This window comes from Rhinolophus sinicus, linkage group LG03, assembly GCF_036562045.2.
Source record: "Rhinolophus sinicus isolate RSC01 linkage group LG03, ASM3656204v1, whole genome shotgun sequence".
Classification (NCBI taxonomy): domain Eukaryota; kingdom Metazoa; phylum Chordata; class Mammalia; order Chiroptera; family Rhinolophidae; genus Rhinolophus; species Rhinolophus sinicus.
In genome coordinates, this window is record NC_133753.1 from 10,116,414 (window position 1) to 10,137,471 (window position 21,058).

Consider the following 21,058-nt stretch of genomic DNA (forward strand, 5'->3'; position numbering starts at 1 on the left):
ACGTGGGTGCTGGGAGGGTGTGGACAGAGAGGCTCTTCTGCCTGGCCTGGCAGCGTCCGTCCAGTTCACCCTGAGTGTGGGTGCTGGTCGCTGTCGGTCAGCAGCTCTCTGGTCCCACCTGCACCTTCCCCTGACGGTCTGCAGTTTTGAGTTTCTCCCTGTATCTGCCAGGTCGGGCTTTGTGGATGAATAACCTCACTGATTCTTCTCTGCTTTTCTCTCCCCCACCACCCCACAGTTTGCAAAACCAGAGTGGCTCATGGCACCAACTCTCACGAGGTGAGTGGAAGATTCGATGACAGTTTCTCTGCCCTCCCGCCGGCCACGATGGAGTCTCTGCAGGATCCCGTACCCGCTGCTCCGCTCCCTGACCTGCTTCTGGCTATGGCTGTGTGCTCTGCCTCCAACCTTGGCCCTGTGCCCGTCCTTGTCCCCAAGGCTGGGATGGGTGGGCCTGCCCCTGTCTGAGCCTGAGGGACTCGCGCCCCTGTCTGACCTGTCCACAGCTTTCCATCCTTGGGCCCGTCGGTCATTACTCCCTGGGTGCCTGTTTTGTGCCAGGCACCGGGCTGGGCCCCACTGACGGCTATTGACTGAAGAACTCCTGTCACTGCCGCAAGGATCTGCCATTCCTACGGAATTTAGCAAAGGGGAGGGAGGAAGAAAGGGTACCCTACCCGCAGTACGCACTGGTCGTCCACCCCCTCATCCATTCTTTCATTCACCCACGGTCATTCCTGACCCTGCCTTGGGTGCCAGGGGAAAGGATGCATGAGACGCGAGTCCTGCCCTAGCCGGGGGGACAGAGTCCCAGAGGCAGAGAGCGCCAGTGAGATGTAGTGCAGGAGGTGAGCAAGGGGGCCTCCTGGGGCGAGAGGAGTAGACTCCCAGGCAGGGGCCCCACTGGGTCTGTTGCCCTCATGCCCTTGGGACCCACACCTAGGACATGGATTTCAACGCCACCCCCACCTGCCTTTGATGCCTTCAGGAGCCCACCCAGCCTGATGACCTCCCTGTTAGGCACGTGGGAGGGAAGACACACTGGGCCATAGACGTGTGCGCCACCGAGAAGGCCCTGTGGGAGAGAGAGCCTGACCCTCGCAGCCCCACTGGCAGAAATGCTCCCAAGACCTTATGACTAAACATGGACAATCTGGCAGCTGGGCCCTGTAGAAGGTTTAGGCAGTGCCCTTTCTCCCTGGCATGTATGTGTGAGGAAACATCTGTAAACAGACCTTGTATGTATGCTGTGGTACATGCCGTGATGGCACTGTAAGGCCGAGGGGCACCTCTGCTCGTGGGAAGGAATTTGGGGACAGGAAATCATGGCCTGCCGCAAAGGTCAGCTGTCTCCTAAGGCTGGAGCCTTCCTCCCCGTGGAGCCTTCCCCGTCTAGGCCTGCCTGGGCTCCGTGCCAGGTTCCAGGAGGGAGCAGCCAGATGGTGTCCCCAGATCCCACACTGCCCTCACGGACACCAGCACCCACCTGCCAACCTCCACCTGGCCCTTTTCACCACCAAGCACTTCCTCTGTTTGTCAGGGCCTGGCGGTGCCAGGATGGAAGGGTGACCCCAGTCATCAGTGTCATTAGATAGACCAGGCTGATCAGAACAGGTCCGCCTCCGGGGAGGGAGCCACTGCTGCCATTTACACAGGAATGTAGGAATCACACAGACCTGGGACTCGGCCTGGCTCTGTGCACTGTCAGCTGTGTGACTTTGGGCAGATTACCCAGCCTCTCTGAATGTCTGTCCCTCACTGTAACTGGGGCTATGATGGGGGTGATGAAGGATAAGGGAGTTGCTGCATGTCCTGCGTGGGGCCTGGCACAGGAAGTGTTCGCTACACCTGCTGGGTCATTGCAGAAGGGGGCTGAATCCAGGTGAGCTCCCTCCTTGGGGGGAGTCTCGACCCTCAGGTGTGGGGCCGGCACCTTCAATAGAGGTCATTTCACCCCACGGTCCAGCTGTCAAGCCTAGCTTCACGACATGCACACGTGTTCCCCACCCCCACCCCGTGTCCCGTTTGAGGGAGGGGCTCCTGTCCTCCTGAGTAGGGGAGCTGGAGAGTTGGAGACCCCCAGGGGGCTCCACAGCGTGGGAGGCTCTCCACAGCATGAGCCTGGGGCGGGGGTCCAGGCCCCTCACCTATTCAGGGGTGCTTGGGGATGCTGAGTGCCGCGAGGAGGACCCCCTGGTTGTGTCCTATTCAACCTCCACAGGCACCTGTGCACGTGACCGGTATGTTCATGGCACTGTTTGGGTTTTTGTTATGTTTTTAACCAGTGCAAGCACACTGGTTTGTTCCACAGTGAACTATCCCCCCACTCTTTTTAAACCACTGAACCAACGCTCAAAGCCCCCCTGCTGCCGCCCCCTGATGGTTGATGCTACTTTACAGGTGAGGAAAACGGAGCTTAAACAGCCAAGACCCCCGCCTGCACTTATGCAGTGAGGCTGGAGCTGGGGCTTGAACTCATATCGGCCTCTCTTACTGTCTGTTACTGTCATCAGCAGACTAAGGAGACAGTCACTGTAGGGGACACACACACACACTCACACTGTTTCCCCATGTAGCCTGGGTCTTTACTTCTGCCCTGTCCAGCTGATCCACCAGGCACATTGGGGTGTCATTCAGTGACAGTTGACGTGAGGGGCAGCAGCCGGTGCAGGCAGCCAGCTGTCCAGGCCCTGTTATCCCCTCCCAGCAGCCCCAGGCATCTGGTGGCCCCTTCCTGGGGCCTGTGGGCTGGGGCATGAGCTGTGCCCCCAGCACTACTGGCTGGCTTGAGTGGGCCCTGGGCAGACCCAGCCTCAGCCAAAGTGGAGAGGCTTTCTCTAGCAGTCCCCCTGCCCTCCCTACCTCAGTCTCCTTCCTACCGGACTTGCTTGTTGGGGACCTTTGTCCCCAGAGGAGTCAGGGACTAGAGTCGCATGTTCCTGTTTTCCAGGTGTCAGTGTGACTCACTCAGTGTGTAAGAGGTCAGGGCTGTGTGCTGGGCATACCCAGTCCCATTTCAGGCTGTCACTTGCCAGCAAGCCACTGAGCTTCTCAGGGCCTCAGTTTCCTCATCTGTAAAAGGGGCGTAACAGTGCCCACCTCAGAGGTGCATTGTGGGGACGACACAAGGTGACTCACATAAACACGTCACAAGTGCTCAACCAGAGGCCTTGATCCCAGGCCTCCCAACTCCTGATCCATAGTCTTCTGCTTCCTGCCTCCCCCTCCTGGGTCTTTGTGGAGAAACATCTAAGGATGTCACAAGGGTTGAGTAGTGCACAACCAGGGGGTCCCGTGCCCTGGACTGCAGTGCGAATAGCACAGCCAGCTCACCCCTACATGGCAAGGCTGACGTGCATGTTTCCAAACCCCTACAGCAGGAGTACATTGACCCCCAGGGTTCTTCCCGAGTCCCACTCCACTCACCCTGGCTTGAGACTCTTCCTGGGGAGTCCTCATACCCTGGGACCAGGGCTCGGTCTTGGTGGCAGTGACAGGTGGTACACCCCTGTGTCTGAGGCAGGAGGGATGGTGGCCTGACAGCGGCCTTGGCCCCTTGTCTTCCCAGATGGCCATCGTGTTCAACCAGGAGGGCCTGAGCGCCATCCAGCCGCCCTGCGTGGTCCAGAATTTCATCAACCACAATGCCGTCCTGTACAAAGTGTTTGTGGTCGGCGAGTCCTACACAGTGGTCCAGAGGCCATCGCTCAAGAACTTCTCCGCGGGGACATCAGGTAAGCAAACTAGAACCGGCTCAGGCTGCCCCGAGCTTGGGGCCCAGCGGGGACATGGCACTAACCCCTGCCACCCGAGTTGTCTCTGGAGGGGGAAGCGATGGTCTGAAGGCTGAAGAATTGTGTGCGGTAAAGAGGTCTTGGAGAACGAGTAGAAAACCTCGTCCATCAGGTCGATGTAGGGGCTCCATCCATCTGAACCACTGTAAACTCGAGGAAGCCCCTGAAAATCTGTACCCAGGTCATTTCCCAGGGCCCTGTGCAATGAGACTCAGGAGGGACACGCTGGAATGGACGATTGACCTTTTGGGAAAGGGGGGTGGGCTTGTATTTTGAGGGCCAGAGCACTGACAGCTTTGTGACTTCTCCTTTTTCCAAGTGGGGAAACACCGAGTTACTGGGTGCTTTTGCAGCCAGTGAGGTAAATGCGTATTCCATTACCGGTCAGCACGCAGGGCCACGGGGCTTCCTAGCTGTGGGACCTCGGGCAGGCCAGAGGGGGCACGGTCAGCCCCAGTATGCCCCCTCACGGGTGAGGGCCGCATCAGCGAGTGTGTCAGATCAGTGGGCGATGATGGTCCTATGTCGCTCTGATGTCACAAGGTGATGGCATTTGCAGGTTGCTGCTGTCATTTGGGGCATGTGAGGAGTCTTCTAGGGAGGCTGGTGGCTGCACAAGTTCAGCTTTTCTTCAGCTGCTCACCTGAGACCTGGTGACCTTTTGCCATTTCAAAATTGACACTAAGAGAAGGGACTTGCTGGTAATGTGGCACTAAGAGAAGGGACTTGCTGGTAATGTGGCTGCTCAAAAGAATGTCCTAGTGGTTCCAGAGGCATCTCCAAGGCACATTGAGGGCACCTTGGGAACAGTGGCAGCGTCTGTGGAATAGGCATGGTTTGCAACAGGCCCCTTGGAGGACGCTGGACTGCCCTAGTGTGGTTCGCACAAGCTCACTGTGCACTGATCTCTGCAGGGGAAACCCGCCGTCACTACAGGGTATACGCAGGCTGCATAATCTCCCTCTGAGCCGAGCAAACAGATGTGTCTTCTGAAAATCCCTCTGTTGGGACTGCCTGTCACCATCCGCTCTTCATGGCTTCAGGCCACTGTCTTAAATGAAGTTCAGCTGTTCTTACCGTCCTCTCAGCTGTTCTACTAGCGCAGCACAACACAGAGAGCAGACACTTTGGAAATGTGTGTCTGTTTTCACTTCCCTTTGGGGTGCAGGCGGTCTTCCAGCCAGGAGTGGGGCTCCAGGACGTGAGGCTATTTTCAGGGTTTGGGACATGCCCCTCTTCACCCTGGTCCCAGCCCCCGCCCACGAGGATCACCTGGGGGTAGGGGACGAATGTCTGCAGGGGTCCTTTTGTATGTGACTATTTATTGGCAAGAGGCATTCTTATAAATTGTGGGCCGGAAGAGGCTATTTTTTTTTAAATTCTCTATTATTTTCCTTATTTTTAAAAGAAATGTGCTTTAAATCTTTGGGAACTACACTAGATTAAGAGTACTTACACCATATGTAGTCTCCTTTCTGTTTATTTATTTACTTATTTATTCATTACCAAAAATCACTCCACCTTTTAAAGAAATTTACCATGATTTGCTTCCTTTCCACATAAAAGGTGTTCCTTTTTTTTTCTTTTTTCTCCCGGATGCAAAATGCTAGGCCAGTTTCCGGCAGGACCAGGCTCTGTGTCCTGTGTCTCAGGACGGGGCCTCTGTACTGTGTGTCTTCCCGTGGCCGTTTCCAGGTTGTCAATTTGCCATAAAATGCAGACCTGGGCTGAATAAATGAGCAGATAAACACACTGAGATGACGGAGAAATGTTTATTTTGCTCAGGAGAGCTGAGTAACTTTCAGCATGTCCATTATCCATCCCTAAAGCTACTTGCATGTCTGCCATCTTCAGGACACCGTCCAGGGAGCTGGCATGGTCTTTGTTCTTTTTACACGTGCATCCTCTTTCCAGAGGAGAAGCTCAACCTGACAGCGGCCCTTTAAGCTTGACCGATTGAGCAGGAGCCTTGGGGCTCTGGGCTCTTTCCAGCCCCCTCCCCGCCCAGTTTCCTGGTGCCCGTTGCCCAGTGTGGCGGCCCTGGCTTCCGCTTTGATGCTGAGCAGGATTCTTCTGGACCCAGGGTGGAGGGGCAGCAGCCTTCCCTCCACAGCTGCCCTGCTCTTTGGATTCTCAGGTGCACTTTGGTTTTGATGTGTTACTGTCTCAGAAGTCAGATGTGTCCCACAGCCAGCGGCATCCTGCAGTTGCCTCTGCTGGAACTGAAGTCAGGTTCTTACAGAGGGGTTGATGCCGGCCTGTGCCAGCCACCGAGAACACTTGTATTCTCTGCCTCTGGTTCAGTCTTGGGGAGACTGCACCCCTCTCTCCACCCAATGCCATGGTCAAGATGGGCCCCTTTCTCTGCTCCTCCTTCTGTGCAGTGGTTTTTCTTGTTTTCTTTACTCTGCAGACACAGCACCTCTCACATCCTGGGCCCTTTAGCCTTAGGGGTACATAAAAGAAGGGTACTATACTGACCACACAGAGCAGGGTCGGCAGGCTTTTTCTGCAAAAGCCCAGATAGTAAATATTTTCAGCTCTACCACAGTTATTTAATACCGCAGTTGTAGCATAAAATACTGTAGATACTGTGTAAATGAACGGGCATGGCTGTGTTTCAATAAAACTTTATTCACAAACGCAGGTGGCAGGCCAGATCTGATCTGCAGTCTCTAGTTAGCCATGCTCTCACTTAGCGCCTCTGAGGTTTGATAAATGCCATATTCCCTTAAACCTGCCATGCGCCCAGCCCTGTGTGTGGGACCCAGCATGGCACTAGTCAGCCACATGTCTTGCCCTCATGTACTTATATGTTAGTGTGAGAAACCACACACCAGGGAAGAAATAATAAAAGGATTACTTGTGGCACAAGTAATCCTAGGGCATCGCTGGGTGAGGGGAGCTACTTGGACAGGGCGGCCAGGAGGGATGGTGGACTGACAGAGGCCTTGTCCCTTTGTCTGGCCCCAGTGCAGAGGTGACACGTATATGGGGACTGAAACAAGACCTGGGCCACCGTCGGCAGCACTGTGACATCTCCCCACCCCTTGCCCCAGAGAGAGACATGAAGATTAGGCAAAAGGGGCGAAAGAAAGTGTGGCTGTAGCTCATGGCTGCACCACTGCGTTACTGGATATTCGGGGGCTAATCCTGTCATCTACTCTTCTTGTTTTAAACCTGTTCTCATTTGTAAATTGGGGACAAAAACATGCATATTCCTCTCATTGCCCTCCCTCCCCTGCAGGAAGGTGGTGATGGTCCTTCACCCGGGCTCTGTGTGTCTCGGGACCAGTCCAGGAACAGAGTAGATGGGGTCCTCCAAATCCGGGGAGTTCCTGCAATCAGAGTGCAAGGGCCTGGCCAGGTCTATTTTTAGAAGGTCTGGGTATCTTACAGCTGCCCAAGGAGCTGGCGTCAAGGGTCACTCTGACCCATCTCGGCTTCCCAGTCTCCTGGGTCAGCAGCTTCCAACCATTGCCACTCCCTCCGGCCCCTGCTCAGCCTGCCTGTGGGGCAGGTGAGCAGACGGCGGCTCTCCTGGCCTGCCCTGAACAGTCCTCCGGCCATAGCCCCAGGGCGGGGTTAGCCAAGAGGAGACGAGTTCCCTTTGAAATGAGCCACACTTTGGATGGATCTTGTTGCCACAAGAAGCTGTTGCGGGACATGGTGCGACTAAGCACCCATGGTGTCCCCTTGTGGCTCCGGCAGGCTTTCCAGTCTGCCTGAACTTGCGTCCTCCTGCTCTGGCTGGCCTTTCACCCCCAAGGCCACTCTGCCATGCTGGACACTGCCCTTGGCCACCCCTGGTGTGGGAGGGAGGTGCCCTGAGCTCCGTGGGGCTGGGCCAGGCTGGGGTTCAGGGTCAGTACCTGCAGACGGCCAGAATGCCCATCCCACCACCTCGAGCCCAGCTCCGGCCTGTGGTCCACGGGGCTTGCCGCCCCCAAGGCTCACTCTTCTTGCCAGGCGGCTCCCAGAGTAGAGATCGGTGGAGCTGCTTGGCGCAAGTCCTGCAGGGTGTTTATTTTCCCCAGGCTCCTCCCCAGGACCATCTCTCGTTCCCCCGGTCTGGACTGGCTCTGGTCGGAGCTGCGGGAGGCCTGTCGGGCACACCAGGGCAGCAAGGGGCCTGTGTGCCCCGCTAGCGGGAAGGACGCCAGGTACACCTCAGCGCCGGCCTGCTTGTCCTCCGCCACGTCACCTCCTCGTGCATGATTGTTGCGTCGCTGTAGTCCTAGAGTTGGCGAGGGTCGTTGGCAACCAGAGGAAGTGCCCGCCCGGCACACGGTGGTGCTCAGCTAGGGCCCTCTCGGTCCTGCACTCAGGGACCTGGGTCCCAGGGATGAGCAAAGTGCCCTGGGGGTCGGGCCACCTGAGGGCTCGTGGCCCAGGCCACGCTTGGGGGCGGAGCATGGGATGGTGATGGGCAGCCTTCTCCAGAATCCGGCCTGAGGCTCCTGGTTTTGCGACTCTTGCATTCGTGTGTCCACACCTCCAAGTGCTCAAGGACATGTTTCCTACCGGCTGGCCGGCCGGCCTTTCCTCTGTAAGGGATGAATGAACAAACCGAGCGCTCATCGCTCCCATTATTCTTGGGTTCTGTCTGCTCTCCGGGTGCCCCCATGAGGTTGGGGGACACGGAGCGCGGTGGAGGCTGGCACGGATCAGGAGTATGTGGTGGGAGGAGTGGAGGGTATTCAGGGGGCTGTGCCAGCTTTCAAAGCCAAACGGATTATTCTGTGTGCCTTCTTGGATGTTTCCTATGGAAGCCCATGTCCTTATTTCCTATTTTTTCCTTAAATAGTTGGGAAACAGCAGAACCCTTTGTATTTTTAAATACTCACGTGCCAAGTGGTAACCAGGCCATTTCTCAAGTGCCCCCCTGGAAAGGAGTCCATGGGTAGACAGCGGGAGGGTTTGGGTAAAATGGAATCACTGGACCTCTTCATCCTAGACCGTTGCTACTTGGGTCCGCAGCATTTCCTTCTCACTTAGCCACACACCCCAGCCCCCTTGGTGCTGCCATGTCCATAAAACACTAGACACACTTTGGGAAAGGAGCCTTAGGTATTGGGGGAAACCAGATCTGCTAAGGCTCATTAAGCCAATCACTTTTATACGGGAAGAAGAATTGAAGCAGCAGCCCTGATTGGGCATGGGTCCGACCACGGTATAGTGTCTCTTTGGGGTGGGGGTGCCCAGCTCACTGGGGCCCCAGGTGTCTGCTGCTGGACACTGAGCCTGAAGGCAGCCGTGGCTGCCGTCACCGGTGGCTGGGGAGGTGCTGCCCCCTGGTGTCGGGCGGTGGAGTCGCCATCCTTTCTTTGGGATCCTAACTGGCTTCTCTGTTTGCCTTTTCAGACCGTGAATCCATCTTCTTCAACAGCCACAACGTGTCCAAGCCGGAGTCATCATCGGTCCTGACTGAGGTATGCCTTTCCCACCGCGGTGGCCTGGTGTAAGCCTGTTGTGGGGGTGCTGACAGGGCTGAGCTCTCCAACAGGGCAGGGTGGGAGGGACCTCGGCCCCATCTCAGGGCCCTGGGAGGTCCCAAAGACCCCTCCTCGTTGCTTGCATCGGGCTTTCGTGCTGATAACCGTCATGGCCACGCCCACTCACCACTAGGTTACTCCAGATGGGAGGTTTTCTGACTTCTCCCAGCATGAGGAAATCCCCCAATCAGGAGGAATTGGGGGACCTGCTTTTTACTGACTTAAATAAAGGGGTGGGAGGCAGCACCATCGTGTTTCCCATTTACTTGCCTCGTCCATGGGAGTGCAGTAAGCATTTATTACGAGCCTGCTGTTACTTCTGTGGGTGCTGGGACGGCTCACGGGGGCCGGGCTCAGGGTTGCTGTGTGTCAGGCTTCCTCCTGGCTGCCTTGCGGCATCACACCCAGGCCCCAAACAGGCCACGCAGGGGCAGGTGGGCAACTCCACTTTCCCGAGGGGTAAGGCTATGCTCAGTGAGGCTGAGGAGCTGCTTCGTGTTCACAGGGCTGTTCGCCCAGATCCATCCGATTCCAGAAATTTAGGACTTCTTATCTCTCTGTGGAGCAGTTAAAAATTGCCATGAGGTCACCCTCTGCTGTTCCTCCAAGTCCAGAGAACCGGCAGCCTCTATTGCCACTTCCCCTGAACTGGGAGCCCTCTGCTGGGTCTCCCACGCCCCTGAGTCCCAGATGTCCTAGCTGTCCTGGGACTATGTGCCTGTGTCCCCCTCCCTGCCCTGCGCCGGCCTCACCAGCAAGACCCGGAACAGACCCTGGCCTGGCCTCACTGCCTCTGTTTTACCTCAGGGGTTGCCTTATTATTACTTCTGCCCCTGCCCCAGGCTACCTACCCATTTCCTATTTGTTTCTGGTTCCTTCAAGGAGCGAGCTGTGTGCTGAGGGTTTGCCAGACCACAGGCATGGGCAGGGACCTGGAGGGAACACCAGTGCCCTCGAGATGGTGGTAGACGTGTCCCAGGGACAAGTTTCACAGTCGGGGAAGCATGGGGCACAACCAGGTTTCACAGGCGTTTCTCGGCACCTGGCTGTGCGCCTTATAAGATGTAAGTAGGTGTCCTGTGTAAGGAGAGGTTTTCCAGTTTTCTAAGCTTGAGACACTTCAGGTGAGCTCAGTGCCACAGGACTGCCTCTCAGAGACAACAGAGGGCAGTTGGCGTTCCCCAGACTTCCTAAGATGCTGTCCCGGCCAATCCCTTGCACAGAGTGTGGGACTAGAGGCCACTGGGGCTGTTAACTGATGCCAGAGGGTCTCTGTGAGGGCTGTGAGCAAAATGACCCACCCGAAAGTGACCTTGGCTAATCACCTATCCTCCATATGACCTGTTTTTTAATCTGTGAAATGGGAAAGAGTCAGCCTAGGGTTACTTCCGGGGCCTTCTCTCCACCTCTAAGGTGTGCCATCATACCCCCTTCCCAGCCCCCCCCACCTCATCACTGCTGTTCAGGAATCTCGCAGGACAAGATGTGAAAAGAGAAAAGAGAAATGGCAGTCAGCTGTGCCCTCTCCATTTAGGACAAGAGCCCTGCTGCACACCTGCAGGCCAGCCTGGCACAGGCAGCTCCATTCCAGTCCCTTATAATCCTCCGACCCACTGGGGGTCCCTCAAGTCCCCATCTCAGTCTCCTGCGGGGAGCCCTGCCCTGGCCTGAAACCCCCCTCCCTCCCCGGCTGGGTGGCCTGAGGGTGGACCCAGCTCCCACGCAGCTTGCAGGCCCCAAACACTGTATAGCGTATTAATCAGTGAGTGGGCGCTGTCAAGACTGACTGGGGTCAGACCCAAGCTCTCCAGTGTCCCCTGTGTGTGTCCTTGGCAGAGTCCATTTGCCTCTCTGAGCCTTGGTGTCTGCATCCTGCCCCACAGTGGGGTTGTGGGATTCAGGGAGTTGCTAGGACAGTGCCAGGTGTGCAATGTCAGCTGTGACGGGCGAGCCACAGGAACACCGCTCACCCCTCCTTTCTGTTTACGCCCACGGGCAGGGTTTCCATGCCTTTATCTTGTCCTAGGTTGGCTATTTGGTTTCAGATAATCTAAGGGCTTCTGAAGGATTTCTGAGATTCCTTAGCTGAGCTGAGAAGGTGCTTTTGTAAACAGCATGTCACAAGACCTTGTATGAAGCAGCTCTCCTCACTGCTGGGCCTGCACTGCAAGCCTCAAACCTAAGCTTCCTGGACCCTCGGTGTACCCCATTTACCAGGCGAGAAAACAAGACCCAGAAGGGTGCCTTACGGCTCAGAGCCGAGGCATCCACCCACCCAGGTCTCTGAGTTGGGAGGGACCTGGGCCAAGGACCAGTGGCCAAGCTGTTGTTGTGGGCCGAGCCTCTGACTCCTCACAGGTGAGAGTGACTAGAGACATGGGCAGGTGCTAAGTGATGAATGCCTGTCACAGCCAGACTGGCACTGCCCCTTAGAAAGTATTTCTCCCATAAAGTGCCAAGGCAGCATGGTCTTAAGTGTGAGGGTCCCTGCCTGGCGCCGGTGGGGGTCACATGGAGCACGGGTGCTGCCCACGTGGGAGGTCCCTGCTCTGTATGTGTCCATAACTTCCTCATGGGCCATTGCAGTTTCCTGTGCTGGGATAAAGGTCATTTGTCCTTGATGCCCAGGGCTCTGTCCCCGGCCCTCCTGACCCAGCCTCACTTTGAAAAATAAAATTGAGGTGAAATTCGCAAAACATCCTATTAGCTATTTTTAAGTGAACAGTTCACGGTATTAAGTATGTTTGCCGTGTTGCCCAATCACCATCTCTGTCTAATTCCAAAACATTTTCATCACCCCAAAAGGAGACCCCCTCCGCATTTAGCAGTCACTCCCCATTCCCCGTTCCTCCCAGCCCCAGGCTGCTTTTTGTCTCTGGCTTTACTTCTTCTGGACCTTTCATGTGTGTGACCTATTGTGTCTGGGTTTTTCACTTGGCCTAATGTTTTCAGTTAACCCACATTGTATTGTATGGCTGAATAATACCATTTATAGTATTTGTACATCTGTTGATGGACATTTGGGTGTGTCTGCCTTTTCGCTCCTGTGAATAATGTTGCTGTGAACATCCGTGTGCAAGAACTGAATTTATTTTCAGTTTTTTTGGGTACATACCTAGGAGTGGAATTGCTGGCTTATATCATAATTCTGTACTTAACTTTTTGACCTGGCTTTACTTTTATTTCTGCTAGATCAGCCATTCTTCTTCCCCTTTGGCTCCTGAGCCCATGCTTTCAGGACTCTTAGCCTTTATGGAGCCCCTCCTGTGAGCCCTCTTCTGGTTGACACCAGTGATAGGTGCCATCCTTGTCCTGGAATGCAGGTGGAGCCCCTCCTCCCAGCCAGCCATGTGCTGTCCCCACCACATCAATGTCCTCATGGTTCCTCCCAGCAGTCTGGGATGGAAGCCTCATTGGTCCCATTTTGCAGATGAGCAAACTGAGGCATAGAGAGGCCAAGTACTTTTCCCTAAAACCACAGAGCTAGGAAGTCACTGTCAGGATTCCAATCCAGGTACCTCTGACTCTGAATCCTTCCCAGTACAACCTTCCACCTCCTTGGAGACCCTGGCCAGGGACCAGGGTTGAGCCCATGAGGACTTGTGTGCCTGTCCCAGGCCTGCTATGACTGGAGCAGAAAATGAACAGTGTGTGGGGGGAGTTCGGGGACAGTCCACTAGCCCCATGGAGGCTTCACTGAAAGCTGAACTCGGACCCAGGAATCTGGTGGGAGCAGAGCAGCCTCTTTCGGGAAGCCCATTCATGTGGATGTGAGTTCGTGTGGAAACACCAGTTAGCCACTTGTTGCCACTGGGAGATTGAGCCTCACGACCCCCAGTACTGGGTGATACATGATGACCGGTCCGTGGACCCCTCCACTTCACGGTCTTGAGGCTCTGGCAATGGTGGGCCAGTGCCTGACGAAGCTTCCCCCACCCCTCAGCTCTGCTCTGACTGTCCCAGCTCACAGCTCTCTCTGGCAGGTTCTTTGCCTCTGCTGTGCCCTCACCTGGCGCCCAGATCCTTCCTTTCTTCAAGGTCCGGCTCATGCTCTCTGCCCCATAAAGTCTTCCTGGGTTCACAGCAGACTCCATCTCCTTCCTCCCTGCTAAGTCGGTTGGGTTTTAGAGGCTAACAAACCGGGGTACAAATCCAGCCCCGAACTTTTGTGCTGTGCAGCCCTGGACCAGCTCCTGACCCTCTGAGGTTCAGCTGCCCTGTGTGAAGTGCTGGTAATGACACCTGCCTCCCAGGTTGTTATGAGCAGTGGGGGAGGTGATGGGCACTATGCAGCTGGGACCTGGCCCGTCCGCAGGTCTTGAGCGATGGCCGTCCCAGTGCTGACCACGGTGGGTCTGCGCTGCCTCCTTGCCAGAGGCTAAGGCCGGCTTGGGCCCCTCACTGGGGGTCTCTGTGCTGTGGCATTGACCTCCCTGCCCGTGGCCTGACGCCCATGTGTGTCATGTGTCGGCAGCTGGACAAGATCGAGGGTGTGTTTGAGCGGCCAAGTGACGAGGTCATCCGGGAGCTCTCGCGGGCCTTACGGCAGGCGCTGGGCGTGTCACTTTTTGGAATTGATATCATCATCAACAACCAGACGGGACAGCATGCTGTCATCGACATCAATGCCTTCCCAGGTGAGCGACGGGGACCGATGTCCCTGGGCAGGCCAGGGGGCAGGCTCCCCACCCCTGGCTCTCGGTGAGGCCCCCACTAAGCCTGCTGATGGGGTTACGGGGTGTGGGGAGGAGTGACGGAGGTCGGTACTTCCAGCCAGGGAGCAGCATAGCGGTCCTGCACCTTCCTCTCCTGACCCTGCACCTTCCTCTCCTGACCCTGCACCATCCTCTCCTGACCCTGCACCTTCCTCTCCTGACCCTGCACCTTCCTCTCCTGACCCTGCACCTTCCTCTCCTGACCCTGCACCATCCGCGTTGGCCGTTATTGGCCAAATCTCAGCCGACTCTTGGGCCTTTGTAGATTTAAAGAGCTGAAAGGACACTGGAGGGAATGCAGCCCCCACAGGTTTACCTGTAGGGTACTGAGACCGTCAGAGAGGGAGAAATTGTCCCAGGTCACACTGCAGGTTGGTGGCAGGGCCGTGCTTCTTGCCCTCCCCGAGCCACAGTGCTTCTCACTCTCTGCTGAGGCCGTGAAGTGGGGGAAGCACGTGCTGGGTCCTTGTGGCCTGCTGGCACAACCTGGCTCTGCCGAGTGCGCCTACCATGTCACCTCGTCAAGGGGCTCTGGGAGACACCGGCACATGGGACTGCTCAGGGGGTGTTTGCAGCGTGCTTGATGCATGTGTTGTGTGTCCAGTCCCACCCCCCAACCCCTCCTCAGAGAGCATGCAAGTCAGACCCGCCAGCATAACAATTCATAGCCAAGGAGGCTGAGCCCAGTGGACGCTGAGGGAAGGCACAAGAGGAGTGCGTGCCACGCATAGGCCCCAGAGGAGGTGGTACCAGGAGACAGCTCCCATGGGCAGGGCGACACCTCTCCCTGGCCTCTTCCTGCGTGGTTTGTAGCCTGGGTCTAGAGCACTCCTGGGGCCCAACCTGAGGAGTGAGCCCCAAGCACCCTGCACCTGTGGGTTCAAATCCTGGCTCTGCCTTCATGGTCTGTGGTAAGACAAGCCACCTAATGGGACAGTCTCAGTATTCACTTCTGCTCAATGGGTACGGCCGGCGTTCCCTACCTCCCAGAGAGAGGAGATAGCGTTTTCAAAGCCTAGCCCTAAGGGGTGCCCCACACAGCTAGTTCACCTCTCAGACACACTCTTCTGGCCGACATAGAACTCTGGGCACCGAGTGGCCTACACAGCTTTTGGCCAGGTCTGGCGGACCTGAGGGGCCTTCCCCGGCCTCCTGTCCACCCTCAGGCCTACCCACCTCATCAGGAAGCACACACACACACACATGCCTACGTACCTCACCAGGAAGCGTGCACACACACACACACACACACACACACACACACACACACACCCCAAGCCTACGTACCTCACCAGGAAGCGCACACACACACACACACACACACACACACACACACACACACACACACACACACACACCCCAAGCCTACTTACCTCACCAGGAAGCGCGCGCGCACACACACACACGCCGGCCCTTGTCTCAGCACTGCACAGTGGTTGCTGAGGGAACAGCTTACGTTCCCTGGTGTTGGCCTGACGCAGATTCCAGGTCTCCTCCCCTGCTTGTCTCTCTGCCCTGGAAACCCAGCAACGCCTTCTGGGGGCCCCCAAGGGGCCCAGATCCTTCCTGCCCCTGTCCCCCAGTCCCAGGGCTGAGAGAAGCCGAGTCCGAGGATGGGGTGTCCAGCACCACATGGGTATTGAAGGGACAGGCAGGGCCAGAGGGCCTGGTTAAAACCAGGCTCTGCCACATAGGAACTCTGTGTCCTCATCTGTAAAATGGGGTCATCCTAGGGCCCCTTGCACGGGGGTTGCAAGGATGTCCTGAGCAGGCATGTGAAGCCGGGGCCAGGGCTTTGTGAGCCCAGGTGAACACCAACTGTGGACGTCAGCACCGTCTTCACTCTCGTGAATAGTCACACGTCCACCTGGTGACAGTTCTGTTTGTCTTTGGGGCCAGTTACTTAACTCGCCATGTCTTGTTTCTTCATCTGTAAAATGGGGATAGAGTTGTGAAGATTAAGTGAAGGGATGTTGTACACGTGGGAGCACTGTGTGTGCCAGCTACTCCCACCAGTTTTATTTTTACTGCGGGGACCTCTGCTTCCCCCTCTCAGCCTCGGGCTCCCTCAAAACCAAAGCAGTTGTTTGCTGAACAAATAAGAGTCTGAATAAATGAGGCAGCCCAGCCCCCTGCGCTGGGCCGGCTTCTCTGTAGAAGGTAACACACCCTGCCATTCCTGAACCTTCGTTCTCACCCAGCGTGTGCCGACCGCTGCAAAGACCTTCCTGAGGACATAGGGTTTTAGTCACTTCAGCACCAGGCCAGTGGTGGTGGGGTCACAGTGCCCCATCCCCTCCCAAAGGGGGCACACTGGTCCTTTTCAAGGACATGCTTTGTGTCCTGACCCTTGTTCTTGCAGCTGTGTGCCTGGTTCTCATTCCTCCAAACCGGTGCAGGCAGATGGGGGCACCCACCCGCTGTCGCGTTTCTTTCCAAGCAGTTTGTGGGAGTCAGCAAAACCCTCGCCCCAGATCCTTGCCCTGCTTGGTGGGCGGCTCCCAGGGACTTATTTGCTGACAGCTGCTGTCACATCTATGGTGGGAAATGCAGGCCCCGGCCAGGCACCAGCAGTTTCTGTTCAGGAGAGCAAGGCCCCACTTGTTAGGGGGAGTGGGTGTCAGTGTGTCATGGCCTTGTTGGGGGTGCCCCGTCTCTGCCCCTTGGCTCTGGTGCTCAGAGCATGTGGCACAAGCAATACCCTGCAGGTATTTTGGGGAGGTGAGGAGGGCGCCCGTTCTGGGAGCAGCTGCTGTTGAGGCATCACCCACTGGGGTTCCAGCCCCCCTCGGTTGTGCCCACGGCAGCGTCCCCGGGATTTCTCAGCTGATACATGAGGAAGTCGAGGCCGGGCCCCATGGCAGCGAGGGGTGATTGTCGTTCAGAACGTGAGGAGTAGGCCTTTGGTACTGCCACCTCCAGCCATGGCTCGTCACCCACTCGATGGCATCGTACCATGTTGGGCGGGTGATTAAATGAGTCCCCAAGGTTGTGCCCAAAGGGACTTGGGTGCGGGCTGTTTTCTCATCAGCTCAAGTTCTACAGCTCCTCACACCTGGAGGCAGAGAATTCAAGGCCCATCCCTGTGTGACCACATGTGCCCCGCTGTGAGTCCAGGCTGTGTGACTTCCATCCACCCTCATTATCGGCGAAGCCTTGCTTTTCTGTCAGTGGGATCATGAAAGCGTCACATTGGGTCCCGTGGGCCACTTAGTGTCCCCGTGCCCATGGCCTGTCTCCACTGCCGCCCGGCTAAGTGCCTGCACTCTCTGTCCGTCCTACCCCCAGGCTATGAGGGCGTGAGTGAGTTCTTCACAGACCTCCTGAACCACATCGCCACCGTCCTGCAGGGCCAGAGCGCAGCCACAGCCGCCGTGGGGGACGTGGCCCCCCTGAGGCACAGCAGGCTCCTGGCGGAGCAGGAGGACAGCCTGGCGGGCGAGCGGACGTGCAGCGCCAGCCCTGGCTGCTGCAGCAGCATGATGGGCCAAGACCCGCCTTGGACGGCGGAGTCCGACGGGGCCGGCGTGGGTGCGAGCAGCACCGCCAAGCTGCCCCACCAGAGACTCGGCTGCACCACTGCCGTGTCCCCCAGCTTCCAGCAGCATTGTGTGGCCTCGCTGGCCACCAAGGCCTCCTCCCAATAGCCACGGAGCCCAGGACCCAGAGGGCGGCGTGGGCCACGGAGCACGCCCACTGGGCAAGCAGCTCCCGATGGTGACAACCTACTAAGAATTCCCAACGGTCTGATCGTTTGTTTTTTTTGTTTTTTTAATTTTTAACCTGATTTTCTGATGTCATGATCTAAATGAGGGATGGGGGGGAAGATGGAAAAGAACCCCAGGGGTCCAGCCTCACGGCAAGAGGACATCCTGCCTGATTCCTGCTGTGCAGATCTCTTCACTGAGTTTACACACGCCGTGTTTTCAACACTAGGTCTGAATGTGAGGAGGGGTGTATGTGTGCGTGTGTGGTTGCTGTGCGTGAGCGAGTGTGTGTGCACATCCATGTCTGTTGGTCTCGATGGCTGCTGTGGACCAGGCCTTGGGGACCCTGGAGGGGGCCACCCCTGGTTAGGCTGTTGATGCTGAACAGAGCAAGTGGACGGTTCCCCTTCTCTCTCTTCTCTCCGAGCCCCTCCCCCAGGCCGGCCCCCTAGCCATCTCCCCTTCTGCTGGCCGCCTCCATAGCTTTGTGAGGAGCGGAGCCTGAGACCCCACCAGGTGTGCAGCTGCCCATCCTGAAAGCGTGAGCCAAGGAGGCGAGAGGCCGCAGCTACCATTTTCTTGGGTTCTATGCCAGGGGCCGGCTGTGGCCTCCTGCCCAGTCCTGAAGGGAAGGAGAAAGAAGCTTCTCAGGGGAGGCCAAGGCCCTTGGTTGGCCCCCTCTCCACATCCAGCGCCCTGGGGTCCACCCAGCCCCTCACGATGTGCCCCATCAGCCCTGAAGAGGGCGTCCTTCCCTGACCAAGCGCTGCTGCTCCCGGGACTCGGGAGGAGGCTGCCAGGTTTGGGGTCCCCGGGCTGATCCCACCTGTGCCAAGGATTTGTGCTGTGACTTTGGGCAAATCATTCCGAGAGTCGCCGGACCTCCATGTCCTCGTCTCTGATGGGCAGTTGAGACCAGAGAACTCCGAAGGGCGGACGTGACGCCCCAGCCCCTGCCATGCAGCCTGCCTCTCTGCAAATCACCCGGATGAGCCACCCCCTGGCATCGAGGCGATGCGGGCCCTCTTCCCACGCAGAAGGAGGCTTCCCAGACGCTTCACTCATGTTCACACCTGCCTGGCCCACCCTTAGCCAGTAGGCCGATCCATGTTCACTGCAAGGGAGGAGCAGCCCCCGGGGGTGAGAAAACACGATAATCCCTCCCCAATTACAGTCACTCCAGCCCCTGGTGGCAGCACACAGACCACCAGCTGAGGTCCAGGCAGGCTGGCAGCCCCTCCGAGAAGGAGGCCAGTGAAGGGCTTTGTCTGCCCTGGGACAATGTGAATGCTGGGCGAGATGCATCGGACCCCGAGCATGGCCTGTGTCTTAAGATTTCAGTTCACTTTGAGAAAGGAAAAGGCCTCTGGCCTGACCTGAGTGGTCAGGGAGGAGGCCGGCCGAGCTGCGCACTTGGAGGTACCTTCAGGCCTGGCTCAGCGGGGTTGGGGGTGTTGTCTGGCTTTGGGCCTGGGGTGCGGGGTGGATGCCATCAGAACTGCCCAGCTGTCCTGGATACTGCAGGCCCACCGACTAACCGCGTTTACACGACTTGAGTGTTGAATCCCGATTAAAATGTCTGTACTGTCACCTTTCCTTGTCTAACCCTGAGCCCCGGGGAAGCCGGAAAGTGTGGCCGGCCTCTTGCACTGCTTTGTCTCCAAAATAAACTACTGAAATCAAACTGCATTTCACACGTGTTTACACAGTGTTGCTAAAAATTTGTCATTCTCCCAGTCTTTTAATAAAATGGCTTTACCTTTTTGAATAAAATTCCAATCCCGATTTGCCTCCGCGAACAGGTAGGGAGTGCGGTGTGACCCCTGACGCCTTGCGGGGCCCCTGGCCATGTCGTGTTCCTGTATGATTTGCGTCACCCCTCAGAGTTGCACATGTCAGCATCCAGGCCCAGATATCAGGTAACTGTTTTCCCGTGATGTGGCGTTTTCCACTGGCCTCCATGCGGGTGGCGAGCACAATAGTTGCTTTTCCAGGAGCGGAAATGGGGAAGTTGAGCTTCACAAAGGCCGGCAGCTGTCAGGTGGAGGGAAGGGGCCCAGCCCGCACTCCAGGGCCTGTGTGGGCTGCTCCTTCCCCCCTGGGCTGGTGATCATGTGCACCAGACAATGGCCGTCTCTTGATGGGGTTTAGGGACCTGTGTCGGAGCACACTCGAGGAGATGGCCTGTGCAGGGATGAGACACCAGTGAGCACCAGCCCCCACGTCACCTGGGTCACACTGACCTATTTGGGTCCATAGGGTTGATTTCCCCGTAGGCCCATTGTCACTGGCCTTGGGGAAAGACCCATTTAAACACACTTAGCCTTTGAAGCCTTTTCTTCCCCAGGGCAGGTGGTGCTGCCTCTGGCACAGAGTCTCTGGAATCTTCGTGGGCCCATGGGAAGGGTCTGCATCCACGGGAGATGGTGAGCAGGTGTGATACCCAGAGCCAGCCCTGCCGGCATCCTGCAGGGAGTTGGGACTCTTGTTCCCAAGCCCCCCCTTTTACCAGTTGCTTTTTCCAGGAGTGGAAACTGAGGGGGAAGTTGAGCTTCACAAAGGCTGGGAGCTGTCAGGTGGTGGGAAGGGCCCATCTGCACTCCAGGGCATGTTGGGGTCTGTGACCCTGCAGCATCTGTCTTGGTGGTGGCAGGTGGCAGCGCCAGAGGGTCATGTATGAGGTCTGTGCCCTGGGCAGCTGGGCAGAGGCTTTGGGCCCAGTTCTACGTGCAGGGGCTTTGATTGTGTAATGATGTGGTTCCACAGACAGCGAGCCCCAACTGTGTGCAGGCTGGGTGTCTGTCCTCACCAGGAGCTCTCACGCCGTCTCCTGAGGGTGGGCCCTGCTGTCGGCGTGCAGGAGTCCGGGTTCGCAGGGCGTGGTGGGTCAGGCTGGGCCCGAAGCGCCCAGTCTCACCTGCAGAAGGCAGATCCCACTGACTTTCCGAGGAATCGGCTGGGCATCCTTTAAGTGGGCCTGCCTGTGTCTTTAATCTTATCAATGGAGAAAACCTTGGAAATGAGTTCTTCTACCCAGAGGGCTGCCAAGTGGGCTTTATGGAAGGTTGAAGGACTTTGCCCCTAGGAGCTGATCCCTAACCTGGCAAGATCCCTGACAGCCCCGCTCCCTCCTGAGTCGAGGCTCAAGGGCCTGAGCTGCAGACACCGCGAGCTAGGTGCTGCCTGTTGTGCAGGAGCTTGGCCCCCCCCACCATTGCTCACCACCAGGCAAAGAAGTACACATCCTTGACAAGGGCCTGGGCTTCTCCCTCTTCGTCAGCCTGCCCATGCCCTGAAGCCGCACACACCACCCTGCCCGCGTCTGAGTCTGAGATGAGGTGACCTCC

At 57.1% G+C, this 21,058-nt stretch overlaps 1 protein-coding gene across 5 annotated transcripts in view; it reads left to right on the forward strand.

Annotated features, from left to right (window-relative positions):
• The window catches only part of ITPK1 (inositol-tetrakisphosphate 1-kinase), a 153,977-nt gene extending 134,577 nt beyond the window's left edge, over nt 1-19,400 (forward strand). For 3 of the 5 annotated variants that reach the window (XM_019745416.2, XM_074327024.1, XM_074327021.1), the window contains 5 exons: nt 239-279; nt 3,569-3,734; nt 9,159-9,226; nt 13,764-13,926; nt 17,293-19,400. In XM_019745416.2, coding sequence (XP_019600975.1) covers nt 239-279; nt 3,569-3,734; nt 9,159-9,226; nt 13,764-13,926; nt 17,293-17,651 — 797 coding nt within the window. In that variant the 3' untranslated portion in view covers nt 17,652-19,400. Of the gene's footprint in view, nt 1-238; nt 280-3,568; nt 3,735-7,831; nt 7,958-9,158; nt 9,227-13,763; nt 13,927-17,292 lie in introns of all 5 variants that reach the window. The other 2 variants (XM_074327023.1, XM_074327020.1) reach the window with 1 other exon arrangement.
• The last annotated feature ends 1,658 nt before the right edge of the window (nt 19,401-21,058 follow it).